Source organism: Schistocerca nitens, chromosome 2, assembly GCF_023898315.1.
Source record: "Schistocerca nitens isolate TAMUIC-IGC-003100 chromosome 2, iqSchNite1.1, whole genome shotgun sequence".
Taxonomy (NCBI): Eukaryota; Metazoa; Arthropoda; class Insecta; order Orthoptera; family Acrididae; genus Schistocerca; species Schistocerca nitens.
The window spans coordinates 248,510,505-248,525,179 of record NC_064615.1 but is presented as its reverse complement, the minus strand read 5'-3'; the positions used below and the strand labels follow the sequence as shown (position 1 = coordinate 248,525,179).

The window sequence follows — 14,675 nt, the reverse complement described above, 5'->3', positions numbered from 1 at the left end:
AAAGGACAACTAAAAAAAGGAGAAAAATCTTTATATTCAGTCAAATTATTTGATTGAGTAGATAAAGAATCTACTCACCAAGTGGTGTCAGAACACACAAAAAAAGACTGTTGCGATTGGGAAGCTTTCGGAGCCAGTGGCTCCTTCTTCAGGCAGAAGGGTTGAAGGGGAAGGAAGAAGGTGAAGGAAGAGGATTGCAGAGGTCTAGGAAAAGGCGTAGATTTTGGGAAAGTCACCCAGAACTGCAGATCAGGGGAGACTTACCATACGGGATGAGAAGGAAAGACTGCTTGTTGGGGACTGCATTGGATAATATTTGAAAACCTGAGAGCTTAAAGGTGGACGACAGGGTGATACACAAGACAGAGATTACTACTAAAACATCGAGCACGACTTAATAAGAGTCAGAAGCTAAGTGCATTGTACATAAAAGAGGTGGGAGGGGATGGTGAAAAATAGAAGGAAAGACAATGAAAGACGTAGAAAACTAAAATGGGGTGAAGCAAAGAGTAGTTACAGTGAAGAGAAGCTGAGATGGAAGAAATTAATGTAAATTAAGATCTGGTGGGTGGCGAGAACCAAGGACATGTCATAGTGCTAGTTCCCACCTGCGGAGCTCTGAGAAACTGGTGTCTGGGGAAAGAACCCAGATGGCATGTGTGGTGAAACAGGTGCCAAGGTCACGAATGTCATGTTGTAGAGCATGCTCTGCAACAGGATATTGTGCATTGCCAGTATATACCCACTGCCTGTGCCCATTCATCATAATTGATAATTTGGTGGTAGTCATCCAGATGTAGAAGGCTGAACAGTGTTTACATAATAGCTGGTATATGACATGTCGTTTCGCAGGTGGCTCTCCCTTTGATAGTATGTGTTTTGCCAGTTACAGGGCTATTGTAGGTGGTGGTAGGAGGGTGCATAGGGCAAGTCTTGCTGTGGGGACAGTCACAGGGATTGAAGCCATAGGTTAGGGAGATAGGTGCAGAAAGAGCATAGGGTTTGACAAGAATATTGCAGAGATTGGGAGGGCAACAGAAAGCTTTTCTAAGTCCAGTGGGCAAAATCCTGCGAGTCATCAGTAAAATTAAAAGTCTTACACCTCCCCAGCAGCATTTCGCTGTCCCCCACCCTTACCCTACTATCCCTCTCCCCCTTCCCCCTCCCCACCCCAGCCTCCTCCTTACCCCCACCCAGTCACCACTCCCATCATGCACTGGTGCTGCTGCTCACATTATGGCTTCAGTTGCCAGAGACTGCAGTCTGTGTGTGTGTGGTGTTGTTTTTTTTTTTCAAAGGCCTTGCTGGCTGAAAGCTTATTTGTGACAGTCTTTTTGTTGTGCATATTTGTGACTTAGCACGAGATCTGCCCCACCGGACAAGGTGAATGAACTGAGTAGTGTTGAGAAACAGCTAAAATTGTTAAAATTGAATTAAGCTCCAGGGCCCAAAGGAATCCCTATCAGATTCTGTACAGAATTTGCAGCTGAGTTATCCCCTTTTCCAACTATAATCTATCATATATACCTTGAACAAAAAACTGTGCCCAGTTCTTAAAAGCACAGGTCACACTTTTCTACAAGAAGGGTAGTAGAAGTGATTCACAAAACTACCATCCAGTATTGTTGACATTTATTTGTTGTAGAATTTTAGAACATATTCTGAGCTCAAACATAATGAGGTACCTTGGACAGACTAATCTTCTCAATTCCAAACAGCATGGATTCCAAAAACATTGGTCATGTGAAACCCAGCTCGCACCTTTCTCACAAGATATACTGAAAGCTTTGGATCAAGGCAGTCAGGCAGATGCAGAATTTCTTGATTTCTGAAAAGCATTAGACTCGATCCACACATAAGCTTACTGTCAAAAATATTATCATATGGGGTATCACGTGAAATTTGTGACTGGATTGAGGACTTTTGTGGTAGGGAGGACACAGCATGCTATCTTGGTTGGAGAGTTATCATCAGATGTAGGAGTAACTGCAGGTGTTGTCCAGGGAAGTGTGTTGAGACTCTTGTTGTTCATGTTATATATTAATGATATTGCAGGCAATACTAGTAGTAACTGACTTTTTGTAACTGATGCAGTTATCTATGATGAAGTACTGTCTGAAAGAAGCTGCATAAATATTGAGTCAGAACTCAAGATTTCAAAGTGGTGCAAAGATTGGTAACTTGCTTTAAATGTTCAGAAATGTAAAATTGTGCACTTGACAAAATGGAAAAAAAACCCATAGTATCCTATAACATCAGTCACTGTTGGAAACAACCAGCTCATTCAAATACCTGGGTGAGATATGAAATGGAACAATTACATAGTCTCAGTTGTAGGTAAAGTGGGTGGTAGACATTGGTTTATTGCTAGAATACTGGGGAAGTGCAGTCAGTCTACAAAGGAGATTGCTTACAAATCACTTGTGCAACTGGCTTTAGAATATCGCTCAAGTATCTGGGTGGACCTGTACCAGATAGGATAAACAGGTGATGTTGAATGTATATACAGAAGGGCAGCACAAATGGTCACAGGTATGTTTGATCCGTGGGAGAGTGTCACAGAGATACTGAAGGAACTGAACTGGCATACTCTTGAATATAGACATAAATTGTCCTGAGAAAGTCTATTAACAAAGTTTCAAGAACCAGCTTCAAATGATGACATTACGAATTACTACAACCCCCTATGGGGCACTCGCATAGGATTTTGAAGGATAAGGTTAAAACAATTATTGCTTGCGCAGAGACAGTCTGTCTGTCAGTCTTCCCCTGCTCCATACTTGAATGGAATGGGAAGAACCCCTAATAACTTGTACAAAGTGGTGTACCCTCTGCTATGCACCTCGCCATGGTTTGCAGAGTATACATGTAGATGTAGACTGGAGCAACTGAATCACATTCTCCAGTAGGGTTTTGGCTACCTCTCGTTGTTTCCTGAAATGAGGAATGTCCATCCCTACACTAACCCTGGGCCCAGCCCCTAGCCTCATGGCTCATATCCCTGAAATGGACCTAAAAGTAGAACCTGTCCAATACATCCTCCCACCACCACATACTCCAATCCTGTCAGAGGCATCTCTTACCCCATTCAATGCAAGGCTACCTGTGAAAGCAGCCATGTGATATACAAAAACTAAGCTGCACCCACTGTGTCACTTTCTATTTGGAGATAACAGCTAACAGGCTCTCTGTCTGCGTGAATGGTCACAACCAAACTGTGGTCAAGTGACAGCTGGACCATCCAGTTGCTGAACATGCTGCCAAGCATGATGTGTTTCACTTCAATGACTGCATCACAGCCTGTGCCATCGGGATCCTTCCTACCAACACCAGCTTTTCTGAACTGCGTAGGTGGGAACTTCATTCTCATAAACCCCCTGGCCTCAACTTTCACTAGTGCCTGTCCTTCACCCCCTTCCCTGCTCCTGCTCCAGCACTACAAATGCCTTCCTTTCCTCCTTGCACTTACTAGTCTTTCCCCTTTTCTACGTTTCTCCTATCCCCTTCCATAGCACAACCTCCCGGCACTGCACCAAGCATTTCTATCATGTCACTCCATAGCAGCACATCATCTTTCCTGTTTCCTCCCTCACCCGACCCATGCCTCCTTGTTAAACTCATTACCCACCCCAGATTGCTGTCCGCATCAGACAAATGAACAGAGCTCACAGTTGGGTCAGAGAGACCCTAAACAGTAGCCATGTGTGGTTGAGGCACGTGTGTGTGTGTGTGTGTGTGTGTGTGATGCTAATTTAAGATAGTACTCATACATAGCTAAGGGACTGCGCACCTGAAACATATGTTGGTACCAAGCTGCTTCCACAGTCTTTGATGATCATTGGATAAATCCTGCACTTATCAGTAAAGAGAACCCAACACCATAGAACCTGGTTTTATTTCAGTTGTTCCCTTGCCTACATTTTTAACACATGATGCTGCTACGTAGTTTCTTCTGTTGTTTGCAGTGTATACTCAAGAAGTGAAATCGCTTTGTGTAGATGGTTGTGTACTGTTTGGATACACACATCCCTTCTAGTTGCCTCCAAAAAGACCACCTGCAGTTCTGTTGCATTCTCATCAGGTTATGTAAGAGCCACAATTTGTAGGTAGTGGTTATTGCCTGGTTGTTTGACTGCTGGTGACCACTAAGAGGCAGATTTTCAATGATTTATGTCTCACAGTTGTGGTTGAATGTTGGCATGACATCACTGCAGTGTACACCAGTTCACTGACAACTTTCCATATTGGCAGTCCTTCTTGCTGTTAAGTGACAATGCTCACACTTGAAACTTAGATGACCGTTGGATCCATGTTGACAGATTGAAGTGAGTCCTCATGGTGCATTGCTCCATTCATGATAGGAGATGTAGCTTGTTCCACTGAACTACGCTGAATACAGTTTTAGTTTTACCTCCTTCACACATGTAGCTGTATGTAGTGATTTTCTGTCACCCAAGGAATATTGAGAAATAATGTGTGTTGCTGACTAAAAACACCAACTATGAAGTCATGGAGGTAAAAAACGTTATCAGTTTGTCACTGTGTGTGTGCAGCACAGTTTTGACAAAGTGGGTCTGTAGTATTTGTGGAAAAGGGTTGTGGTATGAGAGAATGGAAATTGCTTCCAGCAGCAGCAGAAGATTATTTTTACTTTTTTGTTTATATTAAGTTGTCTTGGTTTTAGAAATAATTTTTTGTTGGCAAAAGGAAAAGTAAAGATGTGTGGTATAGTAAAATACTTTCCTCTACCTCGAATAAAAAGGTTATCACAGTTTTTGGTAAAGCATAAAGCCTTGAAATAACAGTATATATTTATTAGAGAATTACAGCTCAGAAACTGTCCTACTGCAAAAAATTCTAATCTACTAATTATCATAACACATTACTGTTACAAGATTTAAAAAAATAACTCACAAATACTGTTGGAAAATTGAATTTTCAAAAAGAAATAAGTGTAGAAGTACAGAAATGAATGTTGCCGTAGTACTAAAATAATATGGACATAAATGACAGGAGGTATCTCTTTATTGCTTTTCTTCTGCACAGCTCTGAGGAAAGGTTCCAAAAATATTGAGTGAATGATATTTACATATAATTTCATATGTATTGCACACTTAAGATAACAAGGTTGGCCCTATGCTCTCAAATTTTGAAAAGTTTTTCATTCAGTGCTTAAGTACATATGTGTAGAGGGGAAAAAATGTTCACATTGTTGATATAGAAAGACTTGTTATTGAAAAACAGACAAAAGTAAATGGCTTGTTGGAAAGAAGATTTCTTGGCAGATACGACTAAAAAAATGCTTATTTGCAAATAAACTGAGGAGCATTTTTTCTGAACTTGATTTATGCAAAAAAAATTTTAAAATTGACCTTTCACATCAACTCTTGAACCAAGTTTTTGCAAAAGTCGACTACAGCCGTGTATATGAACACTTCAAATAACAAGTTTTTAGCAAAACATGATATATGCATTCTTACAGTTATAGCAACAGTCAAGAAATGCAAAATAATTACTCTCTCTTTTGTTGGCTCTGTTTCCGCAGAAAACAGTGAACAATAATGGCATATATTGGTTGCATTAATCGATGTTACTCATTGTTGTAACAATATTTACTGGCGAGAATAGTGTTGCAACCAGATTTCATTGCCATTAGAACACCTGCAGCTTACTTTTACACAAGTGTTCACTCAATGCTCACATGTACACCTCCAAAGAAGTATTGCAGGTAGAGTGGATGATTCTGAAAATGACATACAGGTTAAAGAATGTTCTGATGTGAGAAAATCCCAATTCAAGAAAAGCTTACATCAACCTAAAATGCAAAGAAGAATGTAAAAATGAACTTATTATTAAATGTAATCATGGACTTGATGTTTTGCCTTCTAAAGCTACAGAAATGAAAGAATACAAAGCTTCTGAACTCTGCTATGAAGATATTTTCCACTTTCATTGTCACATGACATTATTGAATAAAATGGATCAAGATAAGTTTCTGTTAAGATTTATTAATATTTCTCCACCTCAGTGCAGAGTAGTGGACACCCAGAAAGCAAAAAGGAAAAAAAAAAAAAAAAACAGTGACACTCAAGTATACCGTCAGAGAAAGGAGTAGTGAAGTAGTGCCTGTTGGTGCTGCCATATTCCAAGGAGTACCTGGCTTGTCAAAGGATAGGTTATACTATCCAATAAGCAGGTTCCATGAAGAAAGAATGTTGCCAAAAAAGGACGGGGAGCTATAGAACAGGAAAGGATCATAAGGAGGTAACTATTGCCTTTAAGAATGATATGAAAAAATATATAAATGCAGAGACAGCCACCATGAAAGGGGGAAGTCTATGAGAGGTTATTTGCCATCAGATCTCACAGTCAATAAAATGTTCAAGAGGTTCTGAAAAAATTTGGACTGAAACAGTGTTCCTTTTCAAAATACAAGCATATATTTGACAAACATTTCAACCCACTATTCAGGACACCTCATTCCAATACTTGTTCCACTTGTTAGTTTGGTTTAATGAAAATAAAAGCTGAAACATGTCTGCAGAAGAAGAATCAACTACAAACTAGACACAGATTACATAAAATTTGTGCAAAACCGTTTTTTGATATAAAGAAGGAAGATGATGATAGTTTCATTAAGATACGCTTTGATGTGCAACAAAAGCAGCGTATTCCAAGACTATTAATTAGTGAGGTTTTCTATGTTGGACAAGTACAGTTACACAATCCATACTAAGAAGCAAAAAAGTGAAATCATTATTTTCTACACCTGGCTGGAGACAGAATCTTCAAAAGGATGCAGTGAAGTTGCTTTGGCTTTGCTGGACTTTCTTTCTGACTTAGATGAAAAATACCAGTTGATGGCACCAATACTATTATACACCTGTTCTCAGATTCTTGCAGCAGCCAAAGTAAAAACAGTTGTGTGATAGTGATGCTTACAGAATTTTTGGAAAGCAGCTCAAAATTCAATAACATTCATCTCTTGTTCATGGCTTTAGCTACATGTCTACAGACAGTGTGTTTGGTAGAATTGAGAAGTCTTACAGAAAAAAAGAAAGCATCTGGTCTTCTAAAGAATATTACAGTATTTTAGAAGAGCATGGTACCATCAAAGTTCTAAATACAGACTGGACTGTGTTAAAAATCTTAAAGATAGTGCACAGAGAGTACTAAAAGCCAAACTGTTATTCTAAATGAACAGCCAGCATGTCATCTCATACAGGAAAACAAAGAAAATTGTTAATGTGTCACTAAGTGCTACATTCTTCGTAGATCCAGTACAAGTTGACATCCTGAAATGAAAGAAATCATGCATAAAACAGTACTACCATCCACCCTCCACCCTTTTACCAAAACAAAATATGGTAAGCAAAGAAAAGAAGAAAGATGTTTCTGCCTTGCTAAAGTATTTTGAAATTCCAGAGGAACGTATAAATGTAAGAGAGAAAACTTGACAATAACACTGTGACTGTAACATGGAATACTTTTTGTGTAATTCATTTCATACTTCATGTAGTATTGACAAGCTAAACAATTACCTGAAAATAGTTATCACTGCTGTTATTTTATTATGCCACTGTATTTCTATCATTATTGTTTGTATTTCATTACAACACTTTTAATAATGTCAGTGAGATGTAGTAGTTGTGTAAAAATTCAAATGCTCAAACATATCTATCTAGGTGACCAGGAAAACTCATTTTATGAAAAACTGTACCTGTTGTATTTATCGAGATTTGAAAAAATGCTCCTCAATTTTGAGTGTGACTCAGACCAGTCTGCATTACTGTTTATATCTACTATTAAACAGTTGTCAGAATTTTTGAAGACAACATAATTGTTTATGGGAGACTATTCTGAGGAAAAGTGCACCATTAACCTGGTCTTTACAATATTTCAGCATTGTGTAAAGATTGGTAAACAGCTGTAAATGTATAGAATGATATGATTTTGAACTGAAGTAAATACACATTTTGTGACATATGACAGCAAGATAAAAGAAAGTTAAATATTGGGCACAAAGTTCAATTCAAATAGGAATGCCTCAGCATGCAAAAGAGAATGAACACATATTGGGTTATGCACACAGCAGATGTATTAGATCGAAAAGTGCAGTTCATCTCTGAACAAGACTGCTTATGAAATGGTTGTGTGTTGCATAACAGAGTATTAATATGGCATGGAAGATGTGAGAAGAATGTAAATAATTTGGGAGAAAAAGTAACAACTCATTGAATAATAGAAATATTGAGTCACAGATAGACACACAAAAGAGACTGGAAATGTGGTTAGCTTAAGGACATATCTGTTTCAAGTTAGAATACAGAAAAAGAATTTGTCTGAAGGCTAACAAAGTTTTCAGAGTGGAATATTGCTCAGATTGTGAAATTGACGTAAGATTAGACTAACAGTGGATACCCCCCCCCCCCCCCCCCCACACACACACACGCACAAGTTGACAGAACAGATGATCATGTGTTTGTTTAACTTGTCGTTTCTTATAAATCAGTATTGGCAGACACTTGAGAAAAAAGCTGACACTGTTGGGGGGGGGGGGGATACTAAAATTAAATAAATGCTTTCCTATCCACATGCCATCCATAAATGGAAACACTTAATACATGATGCACTGAACATTTGCTGTATATTTCATAACAATTCTAGTTTGTATTAGTAAAGACACCCTAAACGTGCGTTTGATTATGAATAGGCCAAAGTGAAACATACTCACTGACTCCACTTGACGTACTATCACTCCTGACCAACTCTTGTCCTAGGCCAGATATACAGTTAAAATGAGACAATTCTAAGAACTGAGATGAATACACCTCACAGCATACCGCATATTTGTTCAGGCCAAATCATCCTTCACATGACTTGTGCAATTTGACAGTTGCAATTCCTTACATTGGTTGCTACCTCATATACAGCATATTGTCCATAACACAAGGCTATTCCCATGTCACCAAGACTACCTATTGTACCTCTGAACCTTTATTTATTTTAACACTTTGTCTGTGAGGTTACATAGGTATCACATTAGAAATTCAGAAGCGCACACACACTAGAAGCAACATTTGGGTAGATTCCTACTTTACTTGCAAAAGGGTTCCAAGATGGCCGCCGAGTAAGTGACGCCAGAAACCATTTCCAGAAAGTTAAGTGATTTAGACAGGAATATAATTTAGTTTAACGCCGACAACAAATTAAATACGTGCATTAGTGTATCGTTTAGTCGTGCCGTTAAAGGTTTGACTTTTCTTTGCGTATTTTTTCAGAAAACACGAAAAGATCGTAACTTCGCGAAGTCGCACTTAGGCTTAAATTTTGTAAACGTGTTTGTTTCTTGTTTCACGGTAATTTAACTAGTTTCTCGGTAACAAATAAGTAAACTACCGTAAATAGCGTATAACTTCATTGTTTTAATACAGATTTCAGAAAAACAGCGTAACTTTATATCAGAAACTTGCTTATATACATTTGTTTATAGGCCTAATTCTCGTAACGTTTTTGGAGAATCAAAGTTAAAGTATCTCGTTTAATTGTTCTTTTTTTCATTCCATCGAGTGAAATATATAATAAATAGCGTATACCTTCATTGTTTTAATACAGATCTCAGAAAAACAGCGGAATTTTAAATCAGAAACTTGCTTATATACATTTGTGAATAGGCTTAATTGTTTTGACGTCTTTTTTGATTTTCGGTAATTTAATTGATTTATTCTAGCTAAAGTATTATTTTTGCCATGAGTGAGAAGTGCTTGACTTGCCGTAGAATTGTTAGTTCCGGGGTTTGGTGTGATGAATGCAGTAGTTTTTTTCACTGGGGGGACTGCAGTGGGTGTTGGGAAAGTGGATCAGGCTCATCAGTGGTTATGTAGGATTTGCAGCAGAGATAGGAAGATAGTGGAACAGGAGGGAAAAATTGCTGCCCTTCAGGCTGAGCTAGATCAGGCTAGGGAAGATCTGGACAGGTTAAGGTGGGAAGTGGCAACAGGTAGCAGAAGGAACAGGCCTAGAACTAAGTCTGACAGTTTTGTGGTGAATGTCAAAAATAAGTTTGACCTGTTGCTTCAGTTAGAAACTGATGAGCCTCAAGCAGAGGTAGGTGTAGACAGGACACAACAAACTTTCAATAGGAAATTGAAAAAGAATGTAGGAAAGTCATCGAAAAGGAAGAAAGTTTTGTTGTTAGGCAGTTCTCATGCCAGAGGTGTAGGCCAACTTCTGCAGGAGGAATAAGGACCAGAATACCAGGTCACAAATTTTTTCAAACCAAGTGCTAGTCTGGATCAGGTGACAGAGGATTTAAGTTCACTCTGTAAACGATTTACCAGGGAAGACACCGTGGTTATTGTGGGAGGGCCAGGGAACAGCATCGACAGAGATCCTGGGTGCAGTATAGAGTGTGACCTGGTAAAGACTGCGTCGGCATTGAGATACACCAATGTTGAATTTGTATCTGTCCCGAGACGCCATGACCGGCCTCATTTGAACTCTTCTGTTGGGAGAGTTAATTTGGAGTTGGAACAGCTGCTTGGGTCGGGTGCGGGGGCTCATATTGGTGTGGTTCCTGTTGATTATCTCAGTAGGTGGGACTATACCAGGCGCGGCCTACATCTCAACAGGAAAGGGAAGGGGAAACTGGCTGGGGTAATAGCAGGAAATTTTAAGGGGGGGAGGCACTGCCATGAATGGTAAAATACCAGTGGTTACAGGTGTTGGAGCAGCACCTTTTTTAGGATAGGTAAGACAGAAAGATGTCAAGTTCTACGAGAGGTCAGGATTGAAACAAATCTTCAGTTTAGGAAAGAAATTAAACAGCACAATTCTAGCACATTGGATCACCAATCACAGCTGTCAATTATAAATTTTCACCAATCACCAGAAATTTTATCTCCACCAAATTGTATCTCAGTCCTAGGTAATTGCATTGATGAATTAAAGTCACCCAACCCAGTTGACATAATCTGCCTCTCTGAACACCATGTGACCACTGGTATAGGAACTAGGCCTAAGCACAATGAGAAACTCAGACAGGAGAGTACTGCAAATGTTAGAATAAGGAAAGGTTCTCATAAAGGTATAATTAAAAATAATGTAAGTATATTTCATCAAAATATTGGGAGTTTAAAGAATAAAGTAGATGAGCTTCTGGTTTGTTTAGAAGATTTAGAAGCTGAGAATGAAATAGATATACTATGCCTGTCTGAGCACCACATTGTTACTGATATGGATAAGGTAAATGTAAGTGGATATAAGCTCTCTGCACATGTAATGAGAGAAAATATGGAGAAAGGAGGAGTTGCCATATATGTCAAAAGTTATCACTGTGCAAAAAGTATAGAAACAAAAAAGTTGTGTGTAGAGAAACATATAGAAGCATGTGCCTGTGAGCTTAAATTAAATAAAGGCACATTTATAATTGTAACTGTATATAGGTCCCCATCAGGAAATTTTCATCTATTTCTGAAAAATTTGGACTCCTTGTTGTGCTATCTGCCAGACAGGGGGAAGCAAATTATTATTTGTGGGGACTTCAATGTAGATTCTCTGAAAGAGGGTAATAGGAAAAATGACCTTGAAGTATTACTCGGTTCTTTCAATTTGACACCCGTTATTGATTTTCCTACTTGGGTGGTAAAGGATAGCAGCTCACTGATAGATAACTTCTTTATAGACCAAGATAAGTTTAACCAGATAAATGCTCAGCCTGTTGAGAATGGTCTTTCTGATCATGGTGCACAGCTAGTTACAATATGTGACATAGCTCCATTCAGCAATACTAAACAGTCCTCCAAAGTATTACGCTCAGTCAACGATTTAACAATTGCAAATTTCAGGGAAAGCCTACAGCAGTTAGACTGGGATGAGGTGTACCGTGAACCTGATACCAATTTAAAATATAATTTATTTCATGACATTTTTGTAAATGCATTTGAAAACTGCTTCCCCAAGAAAATAGTTAAATATACTCGTAAGAAACCTTGTAACAAACCATGGCTTACTAAGGGTATAAAAATATCTTGTAACCGGAAAAGGGAAATGTATCTGACAGCAAGAAAGAGCAGCGACCCAGAAACTATCAAACATTATAAAAACTACTGTGTTATATTAAGAAAAGTTATCAAAAAATCCGGGAGTATGTGTATCATGTCTGAAATCAGCAACTCTGATAATAAAATTAAAACAATTTGGAATATTATTAAAAGAGAAACAGGTCAACCAAGAGCAGAGGAAGACAGTATTACCATCAAATTGAATGAAAACTTTACGAACAAAAAGTCATAAGTTGAAAATATTTTTAGTAATCATTTTCTAAATGTTGTGGATATAGTAGGATCCAGGTGTTCATTAGAAGATGCTAGGCTGTTAATGGAAGAGGCCATACCTATGCAATTTGATACAATTGAAATCTCACCCACTTCTCCCTCTGAAATTAGGAAAATAATAAACTTGCTTAAAAGCAAAAACTCGCATGGAATTGATGGCATTTCCAGCAAAATACTAAAAGCTTGTTCTCAACAGATAAGTAAGATTCTCAGCCACCTGTGTAATAGCTCTCAGGAACAGGGCATTTTCCCTGATAGACTGAAATATGATATTGTTATACCTTTGCATAAAAAGGGGGATAGATCTGATGTCAACAATTACCATCCAATCTCCCTTCTAACAGCTTTATCCAAAATTTTTGAGAAAGTAATGTATTCAAGAGTAGCTTCACATATCTGTAAAAATGAAGTACTAACAAAATGTCAGTTTGGTTTCCAGAAAGGTTTTTCAACAGAAAATGCCATATATGCTTTCACCAGTCAAATTTTGAATGATCTGAATAACCGAACACCACCCATTGGGATTTTTTGTGATCTCTCAAAGGCTTTTGATTGTGTAAATCATGAAATTCTGCTAGACAAGCTCAAGTATTGTGGCATGAGTGGGACAGTGCACAAATGGTTTAATTCGTACCTAACTGGAAGAGTGCAGAAAGTTGAAATAAGTAGTTCTCATAACATACAAAGATCAGCACTCTATATTCATGAAGAGGCAAAGTTAGTTCTCTTTGCTGATGATACAAGTATAGTAATCACACCTGACAAACAAGAATTAACTGATGAAATTGTCAATACTGTCTTTCAGAAAATTACTAAGTGGTTCCTTGTAAACGGACTCTCACTGAATTTTGATAAGACACAGTACATACAGTTCCATACAGTGAATGGTATGACGCCATTAATAAATATAGACCTTAATCAGAAGCATATAGCTAAGGTAGAATATACCAAATTTTTAGGTGTGTCCATTGATGAGAGATTAAATTGGAAGAAACACATTGATGATCTGCTGAAACGTTTGAGTTCAGCTACTTATGCAATAAGGGTCATTGCAAATTTTGGTGATAAACATCTTAGTAAATTAGCTTACTATGCCTATTTTCACTCATTGCTTTAATATGGCATCATATTTTGGGGTAATTCATCACTGAGGAATAAACTATTTATTGCACAAAAGCGTGTAATCAGAATAATAGCTGGAGTCCACCCAAGATCATCCTGCAGACATTTATTTAAGGATCTAGGGATATTCACAGTAGAATTCTCAGTATATATACTCTCTTATGAAATTTGTTATTAACAACCAAACCCAATTCAAAAGTAATAGCAGTGTGCATAACTACAATACTAGGAGAAAGGATGATCTTCACTATTCAAGATTAAATCTAACTTTGGCACAGAAAGGGGTGAATTATACTGGCACTAAAGTCTTCGGTCACTTACCAAATAGTATCAAAAGTCTGAGAGATAACCAACAAGTATTTAAGAAGAAATTAAAAGAATTTCTGAATGACAACTCCTTCTACTCCATAGAGGAATTTTTAGATATAAATTAAGGAAAAAAAGAAAAAAAACAAAAGAAAAATATTAAAAAAATAAAAAAAACAAAAATAAAGAAAAACAAAAAATGCAAAAAAATAAAGTTGTTATATTAACTTAAGTATGTTGTTAAATTAACCTAATTATGTCATGTATTGGAAAATTCGACTCGTTCCACATCATTACGAAATATTGTATTCATGATCCATGGAACTAGTATTAATCTAATCTAATCTAAACTTCTTACGGACTTTTTAATAGAATTAAAAATTGTAAAACTTACTTGTTCGTGTCATTTAGTTTATGACATTTTATAAGCACTTTAACATAAAGTTTCATTTGCTTGCAGTATTCCCACAATTGTTCCTGCATATGGTTTCTCAAAGAAGGAAGTTTTTAGGAAGTCCTTCCACCAAGAAGGAAAAATAAATAAAGGGAGAAAAAAGGGTGTTTGAATAAGAGAATAACTGTGTTGAAGGCAAAGGAATATATATATGTATGGTTTGTAAGAGAATCTTGTTTTATACATATTTTATATTGATGTTCTAAAAATAAAAACTGTTGTAAAACTATAATTTTGTTTTTGTGGCTGAATTCTTCACACAGTACTTTTAAAGCCCTCTTCAGTCTGAACACACACTACCCCATAATAGCACTCTAAAGTTGTGCTTTTAGATATCGTTTGCCTACTTCATTTGTATAGAAATACAATATTTTCCATTTTTGAAATAATGTAAGGAGACAGTGTAGACTCATTCATGGCATTTATGAGTTTAAATTTAATATATGGAAGTTCCAAGT

The 14,675-nt window shown here is 37.4% G+C and overlaps 1 protein-coding gene across 1 annotated transcript in view; it reads left to right on the top strand.

The window, feature by feature from the left end:
- LOC126235969 (very-long-chain (3R)-3-hydroxyacyl-CoA dehydratase 2) overlaps nt 1–14,449 on the top strand; it is an 86,509-nt gene extending 72,060 nt beyond the window's left edge. The window contains exon 5 of the mRNA XM_049944941.1: nt 14,224–14,449. Within this exon, the coding sequence (XP_049800898.1) occupies nt 14,224–14,303 (80 nt within the window). The 3' untranslated portion in view covers nt 14,304–14,449. The remainder of the gene's footprint in view (nt 1–14,223) is intronic.
- Nucleotides 14,450–14,675: the final 226 nt, after the last annotated feature.